Genomic DNA, 18,843 nt, shown 5'->3' with positions numbered 1-18,843 from the left:
GAGTGTCTCCTAAGGTGGAAGCAAGATCAGAGACTCGATGCTTTTGAGCAGAGGGTAGGAGGGCAACAACTGCTTCAGAACATCAAGTTGCTATGAGAAACCACTACTTTCCATCACTGCATTTTGTTCCTTTAGACTACAAAGCTGAGGAGTTTTGTTACACACCGGTCTTCAGAGTACTACTCCTAAAAGGCACAGGATGTAAAAACTGGTTTGTTCTGACGACTTAGCTGGAGTGACAGTAACTATATTTCTGAAAAGAAATTAGCCTGGCAGGAAGCTATTTGCTCCTGCTCGGTAAGCACTGGTGACAGAAAGTGAGGCGAAGGGCTCCAAATGATTACTGCCTTTCAGGGTAACCCAATCCACCTCAGCCTTCATGAAAGAATTTTCGAGGTGCCAATTGGAGACATGCCTGCCATTTGCCCCCAAGACTCACTTCTTCAGATTACTACTTGATCCACCTAGTTTTAGTTATTTCACAGGTGTGACTGATGCTCTGTATGAGGCAGGAGGTCCTGTCAGCTAGACTGATGCTATCTGACTTCTGGACTTTTCCTATCAGGGCAGAGAAACTGGGTGCTTTGCAAAGTCTGGAGTGGAAAAAGTTAAGTTGTGCACATGGATGAGAACGGGAGAAATTAACAACTTCTTCTCAAAATATATTCACAAGATGTTGTCGCTCTTAACTCTTTTAAGTTTTCATATGGTTTTCCATTTTGATCCTGGAGCACCGTATTATGCATTGAACGAAAGATTTGCCGAGATAAACGCAAGAAACAAGGAGTGGGCCCTAAATCCTTGTTTAAGTTGTATTTTAGAGCATAACAGTTTTGGACTTGCTTCTACTCGAAAAAAAATATTGTAAGAATCCTGACAGCAGATTTTTTTTTGCAGCACAGAACACACAAAAAAAACATGCTTTTAAACAATCAGAGGAAAGATGATGCCAAGAAGTTAACTTGAGAAAAAACTACAAGCTAGAATATTTTAAAATAAATTTTAAATAAAATAAGAGAAAATCAGTGCAACACTGACCTGATATAACATGGCTTTAAATGCCAAGTGTCTTAATCTCATCGTTAATATTTCTCCTGCTCGGCCGTAAAACAATCCCTGGGAGGGGAAAAGAAAATCTACATTTATTCTTAACTCACCCTTCGATTTCTTTTTAACATTTAGTTATTATATTTTTAACAAACAGAGGATGACATCAATATGTCACCATGTTCAGACTTGTTTTATTTATTAAAAGCTTACCTGCATGAAAAAACCGACAAAGCAAATAGCACCCAAAAGGACAAATATCATGGAATAAATCTCAGCCTCATGCTTTAATGTGGTCTTATCATTCTTTTCAAACATCTGAAAAGGAAAAGATTTTGCACCAGGGATTTGGAGGAAGATATAAAAGACAGAAAAAAAGAAATCAAAATGTATCATCATCAGGATTTTTTTTTGCATGAATCTGAATGGAAGAATAAGGCTCTATACACATTTCTGGGGGTCAGGGAGGAAGAGTGTGTCCTTTTTCCTTTGTCTACATCCATTACATGTGATAAATATAATTTGTCTTTAATTCTCTCACTTACTATGTAAATATGGGATCAGGCAAATGAGCCCGCTAGCTGTTATTATTATGGTATATTTTCAAAGAAATTTTTAGTTTGTTTGAATTAGCTATCATTTCTAATAACTTGTAAAGTTTCTAAATATTCCTCTATTTAGAGTACCACTTGCAATGTGAGACCTACATACATGTCCAGAGAAATTGTTCCTAAAAGTCATTATACAGATATTGGCATTTATATTGACAAAGTGTAGCTGGGTAAATCAGGAAGACTGACGACTTAACGTGGATGGAATAAGATCCTTGAACCCACCAACTCTTCCGGATCCTTCAGTACAAAGCCAAATTCTTGTTACTTCCTCTCCCTGAGCTGGATGGTAATAAAAAAATTGCTATTGTTCTGACTGGCTGAAAGGAAAGTCGTCATATTTGTCTTTTTAATGGCTTCAGTGCTTTGGAATGCTGATACAGCACTGAGTCAAAATTAGAAAGTAAAGCAATTTCTTTACTGATTGCCCAGTCAACAGGGGCCCGCCAAACACTTCACAATAGATGTCTTACCCCTGAGAACATTCGTTAACCCTCCTATCATGGACCCCACACTAGAGGTGACCCATTAAAAGTCCCAGTTTTCCCTTTGTTGGGTTAGAGCACAACAAACCTGTTCTCCCGGCCTATGCTTTGTTGACAATTGTTAGAAATATTAGCAAATTAGTTTTACTTACAGTTACAATTTTTGCAAAGATGATGGAAAATACTGGATGAACACTCCCATTTAGAACCGAAGCCAGTGTCCCCAGGACCACCAAAGGCCATTCAGGCTGATTTAATTTCATGATTTTTAGTAGAGAAACTTCAGGGAGACTTGTCTAAAAAGAAAATATTTTGGTTAACCTCAGTTTGAGAGCATAATGGCGTGGAGAGAAGTTAGCCAATTGTAGACACAGTTATCATATAAAACATCAAATATAACTGTGGCAGAATAGAACCCAGAATTTTTCTTAGAAAAATTTCACTACCTATGCAATTAATGATGATGTCGAAACATAAAAATAAGGAACCTTACCCAGAATTGACTCTGTGCATTTATCACCTTTTGACACTTTACTCATCCTTAAAATTTTAATCCACATGTTCTAATAGCTAAGAAACCTAGAAGAACTGACAGGCATATTTATCTTTATTCCTCTTAACTGGGTGCAATGTCATATCCTAAGATAAGACAAAAATCTAGGCAGGACCTAAGCAGAAAAAGCAGAGGAAGCTCAAAAACTAAAAGTTTTACTAAAGTTTTAAGTATGAAAGTTTTCCAGTTTCATGATTTATTTACAGAAATATATATATATATTTTTAAAACATCAGGCTTGTTTTTGAGTTTCTTTTACAAGCAAAATGTTGCAGAATCTGAGCTAATTACTTCAAGTTGCCAAGTCTCAGCCGTCTTTCCAAGGGGATGAAATCAGTTTCTATCTCATAGAATTATTTTGAGAATTAAATGAAGAAAAGCATGTAAAGCTTAGCTCAGTATTTGACACATAATAATAATTAAAAAAAAAGAGAAAATCCAGTTGCCCGTGAGCTGATTCCAACTCGTGGGGACCCCGTGTGTGTGTCAGAGTAGAACTGTTCTCCGTGAGGCTTTCAGTGGCTGACTTTTCAGAAGTAGATCGCCAGGCCTCTCTTACCAGGCACCTCTGGGTGGACTTTAACCGCCAAGTTTTTCATTAGCCACCAAGCACGTTAGCCATTTGCACCACTCAAGGACCGTGGCACATCATAAGCGCTCAATGTTAGTAGCCATTGCCGTTGCTGATGCTATTGTTACAGAGGAAGGATTCCATTACACAAAAACCTAGGCCTTTTACAGAGAGGGTGCAATGCCAGCAGCCATGCTGGTGTCTGTCAGCTGTTCCGGGGACTGTGTGGAGGGTGACGGGGTGGGCGGTATGGTCACCGTGGGCAGAGGGAATACACTGTGATCATGGTCTCTTCTTGGTCTTGTCTGGGATACCTAGTGAATTTATTCCAGAAACTTAAAAAAAAAAAAAATCTGAGTATCTTTGTGACGAATAATTATTCTAAAATAGGAAAGAAGGCAATGAACTACTTGGCACTTCGTATGTTAAAACTTCTTCATGGCATTCACTCTTAAAATAATGACATTTGTGAACCAAATAAGCAAAGAATTCTTTGGGAAAAACTGTAACATAGTTTATAATTCTTGCACTAATCTCAGTCTGGCTACTAGAATGCTAACTCTATTGTTTGAACAGTAAAATTTTTAAAGTTCTAATACCTTGAAAGTCTATTTTGAGAACAGCTGAACTGCAATTATATTGGATTACTTAATAATTTGACCCTATTATTATCTTTCTGGAGCCCTGGTGGCACAGTGGTTAAGAGCCCAGGCTGCTAACCAAAAGGTCGGCAGTTCGAATCCACCAGGCTCTGCTTGGAAACCCTATGGGGCAGTTCTACGCTGTCCTACAGGATTGCTATGAGCTGGAAATGACTCGATGGCAATGAGCTTGGTTTTTTAAATTAGTGCTATCTTTCCTTTTGAAGTTTTCTGAAGCTCATTGTCCAAAAGAATATATGGAAATTTAAAAAGTTCCACACCAACCCTTTGTCAAGCACTGAGCACAGAGCAAAATGCTTTACAAAATTATCCCACTTTGTAATGAAACTAAGGCTTAGCATGTCCCAGGAAATAAAGAGCCTAGAAAGCAGAAGGGCTGTCTTGTAAAGATTGTTTTTGAATTCTACACCATCCTGCCTCCTATAGGATAATTTGTATTACATGAATCACTTTAAAGAATATGTCCTTTTGCCCCTGGGAAAATATACAATATCAGGCTCAGGAAAATGAGGACCATTTAAATCCTGTTATCAAGATCGAAACAAATAAAATAAGACAAAAACCAAGTGAAAAAATTCATCAAACACATGCTCTGTTACCTCAGTATGCTATAGGTGAGAAGCATGTTTTAAGAGATTTTGATATGAAAATATATGAAATTCTAAGCATTTAAAAAAGAGATATACAAGGGCTAAAAATGATTAAAAAAAAAACAAATCTCTTTAAGAATTTTAAATTTCACCTGTTTTTTACAGCTTTATAGAGTTATAATTTTCATACAACAAACTGCATATATTTAAAATGTACAATTTGATAAGTTTGGGCACAACTACATACTGGTGGAACCATCACCACAGTCAAGAGAATGAATATATACCCGTTACTCCAAAAGTTTCCTCCTGTCTTCTGTAATCTCTCTTTTGTAATATCTCCTAGCTTCCAGTCCTTCCCCCTGCAACCACTGATGCTCTCTGCCACTCTCGGTTAGTCTGCATTTTCTAGAATATTATATAAATGGAATCAAACAGTATGTACTTTTTTTTTTTGGTCTGGCTTCTCATGCTCAGCCAAATTATTCTGAGATTCAACTACAGTATTACATGAATCAATAGTTCATTTATTTTTATTGCACAATTTATTTATCCATTTACCTGTTGATGTCAATTTGTAATGTACCATTCCTAGGAGATTTCTTGCCCCAACAACCACCTCTGATATAAATGTACTGTTAGTAGAAGGCCTTCTTCTCAGTGCGTCACAGTGATGCTAAAGTTTCGGGAAGACTTAGGTTTTGTAAACTTAACACTACAGTAATATTTCATCATAAATCAGTTCTAAATAATATAAGCATTAAGTAAAAATTCATTGGAAAACATGTGGGAACAACTTGTTGACAGCTGAACTATTACCTCTTTATTTTGAATGGATTCCTCAGACTTGTCAGCAAAGTCTGGTGTTAAGCCTGACTTGATGGTATTCACACAGCATGGAGGAACTAAACCAATATTTTTTTCGGTAGCACATGTCATGGATTCCATCTCTTCATCAGCTTTTTTAATATCCTTAAATGAAGAATACACAGGTTATCATTAGAATAAAGCCTTAAAAATTCAAAGGATCTTTATTAAATATCCTTTCAAAACTGTTGCTGCCTCTGTTACTGAAGGAGGCATAATCTTAGGCAGTTCTTGCCGAACAGTCTTTAGGCTGGATAGAGAACTCGTAAGTCTAACTCGTGCTAAAATGTTAGTGACTAACAGTAGCTTAATTGTTGTGTTTTCTTTAAAAAAAACAAACCAGTTTTCATGAATTCTATTCCAACTCATGGTGACTCCATGTGTGTGAGAGTAGAACTGTGCTTCATAGGGTTTTCAATGGCTGATTTTTCGGAAATAGATCACCAGGCCTTTCTTCCAAGGTGTCTCTAGGTGGACTTGAACTACCAACCTTTCGGTTAGCAGCGAGTACATTAACCATTTCTACCACCCAGGGACTCCTTTTACAAAGACCTGTATAATTAACTGGAGAAAATAATGCCTTAATCCAAAACAATTATAGCACGAGCTGGTGCAGATCTTAGTAACAGGAGCTTTGTAAGACAGATGTCTCAAATATACTCTTCTGACCCCTTCCTCCCAGCCTTTTCAAGACCTTGTAAAATTAGAACATGTAGCCAGGCACTGATATGTGAGGCTGGTCCTGGGCCTGAGAGACAGTAACACAGCCCTGGTCTGCCACTGTTTCCCATTGCTAACTGGGATCAAAAAGTAAAATTGATGGAGCTGGCTGTTAAAGAATGAGAAGTTCCAAAGAAACCAAGTTAACCTTAAAGAAACTGTTTAAGTTATAGGATAGGACTGAGTTTTAAGCCAGAATGCTGTAAGTCTAGTTTCTATTTTTCTTGATACTCAGAGAAATGACAGCGTTTTAGTGAAATGAAGGTGCTACATTTTCTCTGCTCATCTGAATGTGGCATGAGTAACTCTGTGTGTTTACTCCGGATACTTTATAGTACACCTAACATATATGATGTCTACATAAACTGGTAACTCATTTTGGAAACTATGAACACACTTAATTCTAAATACTCAAGATATGGGAGGAGGGGACAAGAGAGAAAAGAGGAACCCAGTTAGGATGAGGGTGGCTTAGACTAGGGTAGGGGAGCAAAGATGGACAGATGGCTGTGGATTTAGTCACACAAGGAGAATGTGTGCCTGAAGACTTCTGGAAATACTGTAATTTGTTTAACAACGGTTAATCCATCATTTAAAGGCACAATGAACTTCAATTAGCCTTGTATTCTAACATCTTTAATCAGACATTCCTTTAGCTATCACATTCTTCTTTTCTATAAATTTTTCTACCAAGAGAAAAATCTTTTATTTGGCTTTTTTTCCCCCCAGTAACTATTACTTTGTGTTAAGTTTGAAATAAAACTTTGATGTCTTCTCATAATAGATTTTTCTAAGTTGTTTTAACAGGGCAAAGATAATTCCTTTTCCTGAGAAACCTGCTAGACAAAACAACCACAACAATGACAAGTTTTGTTATGCATATATCTCTCATTGTTGCTAGCTGCTGTCAAGTAGACTCCTACTTATGGCAACCCCGTATGCACAGAGGAGAGCTGCTCCATAGGTTTTTCAAGGCTATGATCTTTTGGAAGCAGATCGCCAGGCCTTTCTTCAGAGGTACCTCTGGGTGGGTTCCAACCGCCAACGTTTTGCCTGATAGTTGAGTGCTTAATCATTTGTGCCACCCAGGGACTCCTGTATATATTTCTATCTGTTTTTGTTTCATTTTCACATATAAACTCACTAAAGGGAATACATCTGTACATAATCATGTATATTTCAGATGAATAATTACAACATTAATCTTCAGGTTTGAACTTTTCTCAAAAGTTTGATTGGATAATGCTAAAGTTTATAATAATAAAATAATACTTACTATGCCAACAACGGAAACCCTGGTGGGGTAGTGGTTAAGTGCTACAGCTGCTAATCAAAAAGGTTGGCAGTTTGAATCCACCAGGCGCTCCTTGGAAACTCTATGGGGCAGCTCTACTCTGTCTAATAGGGTTGCTATGAGTCAGAATCGACTCAACAGCAGCAGATTTGGTTTTTTTTGGTTTATGCCAACAACACTTTTAAGCACTTTACATGAATTAACACATTTAATATTCATGATAATTAATTAATAAGTTACAACTGGAAACCCTGGTGGCTTAATGGTTAAGTGCTAACCAAGAGGTCGGCAGTTCGAATCCACCAGGTGCTCCTTGGAAACCCTATGGGGCAGTTCTATTCTGTCTTACAGGGTTGCTATGAATCGGAATAGACTCGACAGCAACCGGTTTTTTTGGTTTATTATTTTCCCCATCTTGGAGATTAAAAAACTGAGGCAGAGAATTTAAATAACTTCTCAAATGTCTGAAAACTATGAAGTGGCAAAGTTTGGGTTTCAGCTTGCAGTGGTTTCAAAGTTCATAACTTTAACCACTTCGTTGTGCTGCCTCTCAGTATGACTCCCTTAGTAACATTAATTTTTATAATCATTATGATCCACATAATTCTCCTAAATTAATTCATTTGGACACTACAGGCAATAGTGACAAATAAGTGTGTTCGGAGTTTCAAAACTGAGTTACTAGCTTATGAAAATTATGTTAGGTGTGCTATACAGTGCCTAGGATATTTTAGTTGTTCACTGAGTATTAAAGACATTATTTTAGGTAATCAGAGAATACGAATCCATTTTGAATAAGGTGTTTTAAATTTTTATGCATTTATACCACGAACATATCATTTTTTGTTTTCCCTGCACTGTGAAGCTCTTTAATCTAAGAAATAACAGTGGATTTCAGTTTAGTTTTAATGAAAAATAAAGATGTGCTACCCTAAAGAAAGACAGCAGTGTAGTAGGTTTAAAAGAATCTCAAAACAGAATTAATTGAACCACAGTTATTTCCCCTTATTGCTACTTGTATTAGTTTGAAAATTTTGAACTTTTTAACTTCACAAAGTAATAAGTTTACTTCACTATGGAAATGAAAATCACGCAAATTCAATAGACAAACACCATCTAACTTTTCTTCGACACAAAATATGGACTAATGTGACATCAAGTCAGGATCAGGCAGTTTTCAAATCAAATTTTACATTTTCAAACTTCCTTATCATACTGTCATTGCTTCAGAGGGTATGTTCATAGATATGTCATTCTTTCATAACGGAGAAAGCTAGGGTTTGAAATCTGGAGTTATAAGGTTGATGAGGATACGGAGGCTCATAGCTTTCTAAATTTGATTTGTAAACTGACAATAATAATATTGTTGTTCATGTTAGCTGTCACCAAGTCGATTCCAACTTTTGGCGACCCCACGTGTGCCAGGATAACTGCTCCACAGGGCTTTTGAGGCTGTGATCTTTAGGAATCAGACTACCAAGTCTGTCTTCAGAGGTGCCTCTGGGTGGTTTGAACTGCCAACCTTTCAGCTAGTAGTTGAGCACTTAACTATTTCCACCACCCAAGGACTCCAGTGGTAATAATATTGACATCAAAGATATAATCAGAAAGATAAAGATGTAAAACAAAGAAAAGTGTTGCAATGACTTATGTGTGGAAGACCCCTTGGAAAGCAGACTGTCTTCTTGGTCAAGAATGAAGAAGACAGCTAATGCTTAATACCAGTCACATACATATATTAATGGGCCTTATAAAAAATTATGTGAAATCAAGTAGAATGGATAGTATGGCACGCAGAAAAAGGAATCCCAAAGTAAGAATTTGTCACTTTATCTCCAGTATTGTTGTGAAAGTTGATGGTGAGCAACAACATGAGCTTTCCAGTCTACCTGTGAGGAAGCAGTATGTACACAGGTATGGATCTATGTGTGTATCCCCTCATTCAACAGATATTTACTGGGTGTCCACTGTGTGCCAGGCTCTGTGTTAAGTGCATCCTACACATTAAGTCTCACCCTTTCACCTGGCTTCCAAGAACTTCCACTATCTGACCCTTGTTATCCAATTCTTTCCCATTATTCCCCCAGCATTCATCCTTACTCATGGAAGCCTGGACTCCTTTCTGTTTTAGGTGCATGCCTGTCAGATTCCTTCTTCCCCCTGTGTTGCTGTTTTCCCTACCCAGACTTCTCCTCCATCTGGACCTCCTGCCTTCTAGCCTTCAAAACCTCTTCTGGGAAACTTTCCTCAAGCAATCCAGTCCCTCCCCAACCCCATCCCCATCATTTGTGCTTCTTATTTCTATAGCTTATAACATTTGTATTTACAGTTTTGCATTTTGCCTCTATAAGTAAGTTTTAAGTCCTTAAGTAGGAATTATGTGTTATATTTCTTTTTGTTCTAACCCAGAGATAATAATACATAAAGGTAGACAGTCCTGGATCTGCCACATACAAGCTCTAAGACCTATTTATGCCTGGTAAATATTAGGTGTATGTACCCATTAGTTCTTTAACCTTTATGATATTATCTAGGACAATGCTGAGGATATTTGACGTGCTCAGTCACCATTTCTTCACTGAGGAACTATAAATAAACTCTGATTGCTTTGTGAAATTTAAGACTGTAATCCAGGACTTCTACTTCCTTAGTGTGATACAATCTCTTAACAATCCTCTAACTTAAAGCTTTATCACGTAAACATTACCTGTGACATTGCAAGCGAATAATATAGACCCCGTTTTGCCATTAGTTCAGCATGTGTTCCTTTTTCCATCACCCTCCCATCTTCTATGGCCACAATCACATCTGCATTTCGAATAGTAGACAGCCGGTGTGCTACCACAATTGTAGTCCGACCTTTGCTTGCCTATAAAACGATGTATGTAGAAAATAAACATAAGATTAGTACAAATAAAAAACTCTGCAATATGCAAGAAAACTTTTTGTTGAAGTATTATTTTAAATATCAAAGAAGATTATCTTTGGATATAGAAATTTGGAGACGTTAGTAGATTAGGAAGGCCAATAGAAATTAGAGTAAAAAGATAGTCAGAAAGTTAGATTCCAAAGCAGTGGTTTTACAAAATCATGTCTTAGAACTAGAAGGGAACCTAAAGACCATTTAATTGAGCCAATATTAGTAACTTAAAGTAACCAAGTAACTTAAACTCGCTATTGCTCATTTTCTTCAACTCTAAAATGGGGACATAACTTAGATGAGCTGGGTACAAAATTGAGGTAATATACATTTTCAATTTTTTATTTATTTTTTAATTTTTAAAAAAGTATCATATACATACTATATATATGTACATATATATGTATGTTTGTACAAATATGTACATACATATACTATAAGTGCACAGATCAATGAACTCTCACAAGCTGACTACATCCAGATGAGTAGTACCCAGATCAAGAACCAGATTGCTAGCAGCACCCAGAAGCTCTCTTTACATCCCTTCTGGTCACTGTTGTATTTCTCTCCACACCAAAGGTAACCACTATCCACTCTATTAGTCTGACTTTTTTTTGTATTTTATGTAAATGGAATCATGTGGTACATACTCTTATGCATCTGCTTTTTTGTTGTTGTTTTTGTTCAACATCATGTTTTTGAGATTCATCCATATCATTGTATATAGTTGTTGTATATAATTGTATATCGTACATACATAGTGTATGTATACTTGTATGTAGTTGTGTATAGATCATTCATTCTCACTGTTGCATAGTATTCCATTGTGTGAATATACCACAATTTATTTATCCATTCTACTGCTGATTGACACTTGGGTAGTTTTCCATTTTTTGCTATTATAAACAGGTTGTTACGTATGCTTATTTGATGAAGCTATGTGCACAATTATATTTGGACAGGAATTGCTGAGGATAGGGTGTGCACGCATTCAGTTTTGTTAGATTCTGCCCAACAGTTTTCAGAGTGGCTGTCCAATTTATAAATCTCCAACGGGTAGTCCTTCAGGGGAAAAGAAAACGATACCAAATGGAAATAATGAGTCTACATCAGGAAATGAAGAGTACTGGAAACGGTAACGACAAGGGGCAATCTACGTATATACATATATTTTTTTCTTATTTAATTCACTCTCTAAAAAATAATTGACTCTTTAAAAATAATTTTTTATTGGGATTATTAATGGGGTTTATAAGCTATGTATAAGTAAAATACATACTAGCAATAGTTTAAAGGTCTGGAGGGGAGAAATGGAAGTATACTAACGTAAATTTCTTATACTATAGGTGAGGTGATGTGATGTCATTTGAAAGTAAACTGTGAAAAGTTAAAAGATATATACTGCATACTATCTATGCACTAAAAGGCTTTGATGAGTAATTTTCCTTTATTTTTCACATTGCCAAATATATAGCCATTTTATTCACTCACTAAGTGAATGATATTTAGTTAAAGGGTTTTTATTGCTTGCTTTTTATTTTTTTCAGTCTCCCATTTTCTTTTATGTGCTAATTCTAAGCCTTGCTTATACATGGGGGCCCTTATGAAGAATAAAACAAAACTGATTAAATTGTGATTAGTTTTTGTTTTTAAAATAAACCTTGTATTTTAGGATAGTTTTAGATTTACAGAAAAGTTGCAAAGGTAGTAAGAGAGTTTCCAGTATACCCTACACCCAGTCTCCCCATTGTCAACATTTTATATTCCTATGGTGCGCCTGTTACAACTAATGAACCAATATTGACACAATATTATTAACTAAACTCTATTTGGATTTCCTTAGTTTTTACCTAATGCCCTTTTTCTGTTCCAGGATCTCCTCCAGGATACAACATTACATTTAGACATCATGTCTCCTTAGTCTCTTCTGGACTCTGACAGCTTCTCAGACTTCCCTTGTTTTCGATGACCTTGACAGCTTTGTGCAATACTGGTCAGATACATTATAGAATGTCTCTCAGTTTGGGTTTGTCCTATGTCCCTAGTATCTTTTAGAAGAAAGACACTCAGTCTACACAAATGCAATGCTCTCTTTCAAAAATCAAGTTTGAATTCTGCTCTGGGTCTCAGAGACTCCGGGACTCGCCTAGAGTGCTTTAAGGAAGTGCAAGAACGCTGTTGCTGGCTGGGTGTGTATTACAACAATGACCACCGCAAAGGTGAGAACACTCAGGCACCCCCACTACTGGCCCGTACCTCTCCCATTTATTTAACTACATTCCTTAAAGTTGCACGTGTTATTTTATAAGAGCAAACGAACCTCAAACCTTCATGATGAAACTACAGGACGCCACCAATTAGCTCAATGATTTTGCAACACTATCAAACATTTCTCGAAACAAAATAATATGTATGGAATTTAATTTTAAAAACAGGGCATAAACAACACATTCTACTCTAATGAGAATGACAGGAGAGCCAAAGCAAAATACATGTCCATCGAGTCATAGTGGCCGTATAGGACAGAGCAGAACTGCCCCATACATAGGGTTTCCAAGGCCGTAATCTTTACAGAAGCAGACTGCCACATCTTTCTTCCACAGAGAGGCTGGTGGGTTTGAACCACCGACCTTTCAGTTAGCAGCCAAGTGCTTTAACCATTGGACCACCAGGGCTCCTTGACAGGAGAGTGGTATAAAATAAAATAATCAGGAGGTTACAGCTACAAAAAGACTGAGAATCCTGTATATCCTCCTTGCTGACAGGATCAGAATCACAGACTTCTGATGCAGGTTTAGATGAGAAGACACCTTCTCTTCCTCCTGAAGGTTCCTGGGTGGTCCAAACAGTCTATTCTCAACTACTAACTGAAAAATTGGCCGTTCCAACCCACATAGCGGCACCATGGAAAAGTGCCTGACGATCTGCTTCTGTAAAGATCTGCTTCTGCCAGGAATACCCTATGGAGCAGTTCTGCTTGTAACACACTGGGTTGCCATGAGTTGGAATTGACTGGACAGCAGTGGGTTCAGTTTGGAGTTTGGTTCTCTTCCTCATAAAGGGCTTACTTCATAGGCATTTTTTATACCTCACCTCATGAGCGTTCGTATTTCCTCACTCATTAGGCACTGCATACGGAGCAGGTTTACTTATTTTGCAAAGTGTACACTGCTGTCTGACATATGAATACTGAGAGTGAGGGATGATAATTTCTGCAGTTGAGCCTTGAAACTACAGTGTTTCTGCAGACTGGAACGCCTGCTCTTATCCATCTGTATCCTCCTTACTCTGCCAGGCTCATGGCCTAAAATACAACCATTTGATTATAGTAGATCTTATGTTACAATTTAATTTATTACAGCATGAATTCACATCTGAGTGCCTAATAAGCTAAAAGGGGGAAAACTGTGCTCCAAAGGCCTATAAAATGGGCATATAAGGACCGTACACATTCAAGTTACTATAAAGGGCATTAGAAAAATACAACTCCTTTAGATCGTAAATATGACTGAAAACTGATATACTAGCCACAGGGAACAAAAATATATGGAAGAGATTTTGTCAGGCTAGGCCTCCTAAAAAATAACGATTAAGGAAAATCGAAGCTTTGTTTCTTAATGAAAATTACTGTAAAGACAAGAGAAGTAGTATACTCATACCACTATTTTTCTGGATTCCTCAGAGTAGGTATAGTAGGTTTTCAATGTCTTTGTTGCTACTATTGTTTCTAGAAAGAACCATTTTTAAGGAAATTCCTAGTATCTTCTATCTCACAGTTTATACAAAGCTAAAGCAATTATGTATTTGATCAAACACAGGTTAACAGGAAGATAGGTTCCTACTTGACAGTTTGCTGGCAGGTTCAGATGATTTCACAATTCCATGAGCAGCCATAAATCACCAGGTAATTAGCTTGGAGTTCAAAATAGAGGGTGATTTAAAGCACTCCTTACAGAATCGTTATGCAGAGATAAAGCACTGAGGGGAACAGTTAGCTTCTCCCAGTGACGGTCACGGGCCTTAAATAAAGGTGGTCAACAATAAAAAAGAAAATACAAAGCATTGAGCATTTGAGAGGCCTGCATTTGACTGCCTGGTCAATTAACAGGAATAATATATTCTCTGGATAAGGCTGTAAACAGAGAGTTCTAGAGTCCTGGTGTGCGGGGTGGGAAAACAGAATACAAGCTCCCACTCACAGCCTCCTAGAAGGTCGCCTCAGGTGGATTTGGGGCCCGTCAGTGAAATATGCTCCATGATCTAGTCCTATAGTTTTTGAACTTTTTTCCTAAGCTACAAAATCCTTTCACCAAATGAAAGCTCATGTGGAAACTTGATATAGTTAAATAAATAAGCCAGATTAATGGCTAGCAGCTCTCTTTGAAATGGCAGGGGATTGGGAGAATAGAAGAGCTCTGGTAGCAAAGTGGTTAAGCGCTCGGCTGCTGACCAAAAGGTTGGCAGTTTGACCCCATCAACTGCTCTGCTCTGTGGGATAAAGATGTGGCAGGCTGCTTCCGTAAAGACTTTGAAACCCTGGGGGACAGGTCTACTCTGTCCTATAGGGGCTCTGAGTCAGAATCAACTCAATAGCAACAGGTTTTTTGTTTTTAGGGTGAATAGCCCTACCTACTTGTGCCTACACCACCTCCCTACCTTCTTCCCCTCTTCAAGAAGCTCCTTGGAAACCCTAGTACCCTAATACTCTAAGGAATGCAGTTTGACAACCTCTTCTCACTAGTCTTTTACAATTTTCCTCCTTTTTTAAAAAAAAAAATCAAATTTTAAGTGACCATGTGCTATAAGGTCATTAAAAAAAAAAAAAAAAACTGTTGCTGTCAAGTCGATTTCGACTCATGATGAACCCATGTATTGCAGAGTAGAATTGCGCTCCATGGGGTTTTCAAGGCTGATTTCTGAGTCTTTCTTCCAGGGCGCCTCTGGGTAGGTTTGAACCAGCAACCTTTCAGTTAGTAGTAAAGCTCTTAACTGCTTGCACCACCCAGGGACTCCATAAGGTCACTACATTAACTATATGGAAAACAGGATTTTTTGGTTTCTTAACTACCTTACTGTGATGAAGTTGAAAGCCAACTGGTTTGACGTTCTTCTAGGACAACACTGGCTTCATGGCTGAACAACATGGGATTACTGCCAGGTCATTTCACCTGTCTGAGAATGCTTTCCCTTTTGTAAAATGAGATGACAGATGGCAAAGTGTCAGGCACTTAGAAGCCATATTTAATAAGTTGTTCACCTTCTCTTTGATCCCCTTCCTTCCAGCTTGCAAAGAACTACTCATGTGAATATATGTATGCTCAGGTTAAGACCCTTTAAAAGGAAAGCACATTCAAAATCGAAACTCTTTGCTGAGATGAGGCCACATGTACTGTCTAATTAGGAACATGTAATAGTACCCTATGGTAAAGTGCTTTCTTTTTATAGCTGGAATCTCTTTTTTTCTCACTTCTAAATATGTTAACTAATAAGTTAATAACTGAAGATAACATAAAATTATTTAGAACCATTTAGTACATTTTCCTGTCACCTAATTTTATTCACAGGCTAACAATTTAAGCATTTGTGGAGAAATTTACAACAAATAAATGATGAAGTAAATGCTAGCAGGAAGAGAAAGTGTTTTAATAATTAGCTCATATTTCTTACAGAAGGAAATAATGCCTTACCTAGACCAGATTGCTGACCAATAAATAATAGATTAAAGATGTTCTATTTGGTAGCAATTAGGAATATCAATACCTCATATGGGAGTTTTCCTTATTTTGGGGGAAGGGCAAGGCTTAGGAAAGATTTTAATTTATAGAAATCATTAAGATACCTATTCACATCATGGAACATAAATTTATTATATTTTTAAGTTATTTGAAATGTCCTCCTAAATATTTATTTAAATTCACTTGTGAAAGAAAAAGCCACTAACCAGATATGTACCAGTAAACCATTTGCCACTGAGTCAATTCCAACTCATGGTGACCCCATGTATGTCAGAGTAGAACTGTGCTCCGTAAGGTTTTCAATGTCTAATTTTTCAGACATAGATTGCCAAGCCTTTCTTCTGAGGTGCCTCTGGGTAAATCTGAATAGCCAACCTTTCATTTAGCAGCTGAGTGCTTAACTGTTTGCACCACCAGGGACTCCTGCTACATATGCTAAAAACAAAAACAACAGGTGCCGTGGAGTCAAGTCCGACTCAGCGGGATCAAAATAAGCAACTTACAAGAGGACTATTATAAGCCTACACAAGGACCTCAATTTGGGGTATGTTTTTAATTTCTTTCCCAAGAAGCAGGGAGAGGTGAGGATTGGAGCCTGACTGGGATTCATTCTTAGCTCTGCCCCTGAGCAGACGTGTCATGTTGAGATGATATACCACTGTGGTTATGTGAATGAGCTACAGGGTTGATGCTATGGATCTAGGTTCTGGCTTCACAGCCTCCTAGCTGTTACTCAACCCCCTGCACCCCAGAGGGCTCATCTGTAAAACAGGTGAATGCATGACCCTATCTCTCTATCTCATAAGGCTCTTGTGAGGATTAGCTATTCTTATCCCTTTGTTCCCTTAGTCCACCAAAAATAATGGCTTTGGGGGCATCTGTGAGCCCCTTGACATTATATGTAAATTTATGTGTGCAAATGTATTTGTATATTTTTCTGGAGGGAAGCTTATAGAGCTTTTTTTTTTTTCTTTTTGTCTCCTAATCAGATTCTTAATGTGGCCTCATTAATCAAAGGGGAAGAACCACTATTTTAAAAGAAGTTAGTGGCCTAGAATCTAACACTGGGCCTCACAAATGTGAGCTTGTTTGCTGTGTGCCATCAAGTCAATTTTGACTCATAGCAGCCCCATGTGCCAGAGTAGAACTGCACCATAGGGTTTTCTAGGCTGTAATCTTCATGGGAGCAGATCACCAATGGAGACATTGGGTGCGTTCAAACTGCCAACCTTTTGGTTAGCAGCTGAGAGCTTAACTGTTGCACCACCAGGGCTCCTGTGAGCTTGATTAAGCAGATTTGTAAAAGGTTCTACAATGCTTTTGGTACCAGGTAGTCTATGTTACTGGTGCTCTCCTGGCTACATTCCAGCAGAGGAAATCCCCTTGAAGAAATTCTCTTCCTCTTCCCAACCATCTTACAGTTCTGCTAGAAATTGTTCAAAAAAAACAAAAAACAAAAAACTATTAAATTCCAATTTCATTTACAAATCCAGAGTAAGATACTTAACTGACACAAACACACCAAAAAATGTGTGTAAGTTTAAAAATTACTTTCTCCTAATTTCAACTTTGGATAACCACTTCTTGGGGCTTAATTTAGTAAGCCTGCAGCTTCATGTAATACACTACTTTTTTTATTTTTCAGTTTTCCAAGTAGTGTAAGTATAATGTAAGAAGCCACAGGGGCAGACCAGTAAAGTATTAAGAAACGTACAGAGTATATTGAAAAAGTACAGTGATGATAAAAGCCAGCAAAGCAACTGTAGTTTTCAAAGAATAAAACTGTGATGGAAACCTTTCCCTCATAATTAGCAAAGGGCCTTTTTTTTTTTTTTTTTTTAGGTTTTCCATTGATGTGGTACAGCTGAACCTCCCTCAATAATAATTATTTCTTGGATTTGCATACAGCTTTTAACATTTTAAAGAGCATTCATGGACTTTATCACAGAATCTGTGTGTGCTTCCTCTGTTTCCCCAGCGGCAAGCAGGTGCTCACTGCAGTGTCTCTTCATAGAGGGACAGCCTAGAAACCTCCTGCATTGATGTAATAGGTCCAAACCAGTAGCAGAGTGGAAGCCCATACCCTGTGGTGTAAACCCTATCCACTGCCTCGTGACCTCCCTCTTAAACAAGGTTAGTAGAACAAGACTAGTTTGCAGCAACCTTAAATTAACAAATCCAGAAAAGAACAATTTAGGCCTTGGAACTATCCTATATTACATTCATCCAAAAATTCAATTTACAAATATATTTATTGACTATCTGCTAAGTGTCAGGCATTGTCCTAGTGCTGGGGACACTTCCGTTAGCCAATCAAAGTCCTTGCCATCAGACAGTTTATATTCCAGTGAGGGAAGAGAGACAATAATAAAATAAACAAATGCATAGATAGTATGACAGGTGATGAAAAGTGCTATAGTGTGTTGAAGAAAAAGCCAATGTAGGAGAGAATCGTGGGAAGTGAGATTCAATAATGAGCTCACAGCCCAACCCCATAGAGCCTTGGAGCTTACTGCAAGGAATTTGGCTTTTATTCAGCATGAGATGGGGAGACATTGGAGGACTTGAAGCAAAGCATGACATCATCAAATTTACATTTGAGTAGAATCACCTGGCTGCTGTGTTGAAAACAGACTGAGGAGGTCAAGGGCTGAAGCAAAACCAAAAACCACTATTGTTGAGTTGATTCCAACTTGTAGTGACCCTGTAAGTCAGAATCCACTTGACAGCAACAGGCTTTGGTTTTTCTTCAGCCCTTGCCCTCCTCAGCCTGCTTTCACCACAGCAG

At 37.7% G+C, this 18,843-nt stretch overlaps 1 protein-coding gene across 1 annotated transcript in view; it reads right to left on the bottom strand.

The window, feature by feature from the left end:
• The window catches only part of ABCB5 (ATP binding cassette subfamily B member 5), a 112,021-nt gene that overhangs the window by 54,105 nt on the left and 39,073 nt on the right, over positions 1–18,843 (bottom strand). Inside the window, exons 14-18 of the mRNA XM_049894288.1 lie at positions 10,108–10,269; positions 5,339–5,491; positions 2,296–2,439; positions 1,261–1,365; positions 1,039–1,116 (exon numbers count right to left, since the gene is read on the bottom strand). Of these exons, the coding sequence (XP_049750245.1) occupies positions 1,039–1,116; positions 1,261–1,365; positions 2,296–2,439; positions 5,339–5,491; positions 10,108–10,269 (642 nt within the window). The remainder of the gene's footprint in view (positions 1–1,038; positions 1,117–1,260; positions 1,366–2,295; positions 2,440–5,338; positions 5,492–10,107; positions 10,270–18,843) is intronic.

The sequence above is a fragment of the Elephas maximus genome, chromosome 8, assembly GCF_024166365.1.
Source record: "Elephas maximus indicus isolate mEleMax1 chromosome 8, mEleMax1 primary haplotype, whole genome shotgun sequence".
Taxonomy (NCBI): domain Eukaryota; kingdom Metazoa; phylum Chordata; class Mammalia; order Proboscidea; family Elephantidae; genus Elephas; species Elephas maximus.
Note: the sequence above shows the minus strand (reverse complement) of the source record. Positions and strands in the feature narration are given on the sequence as shown.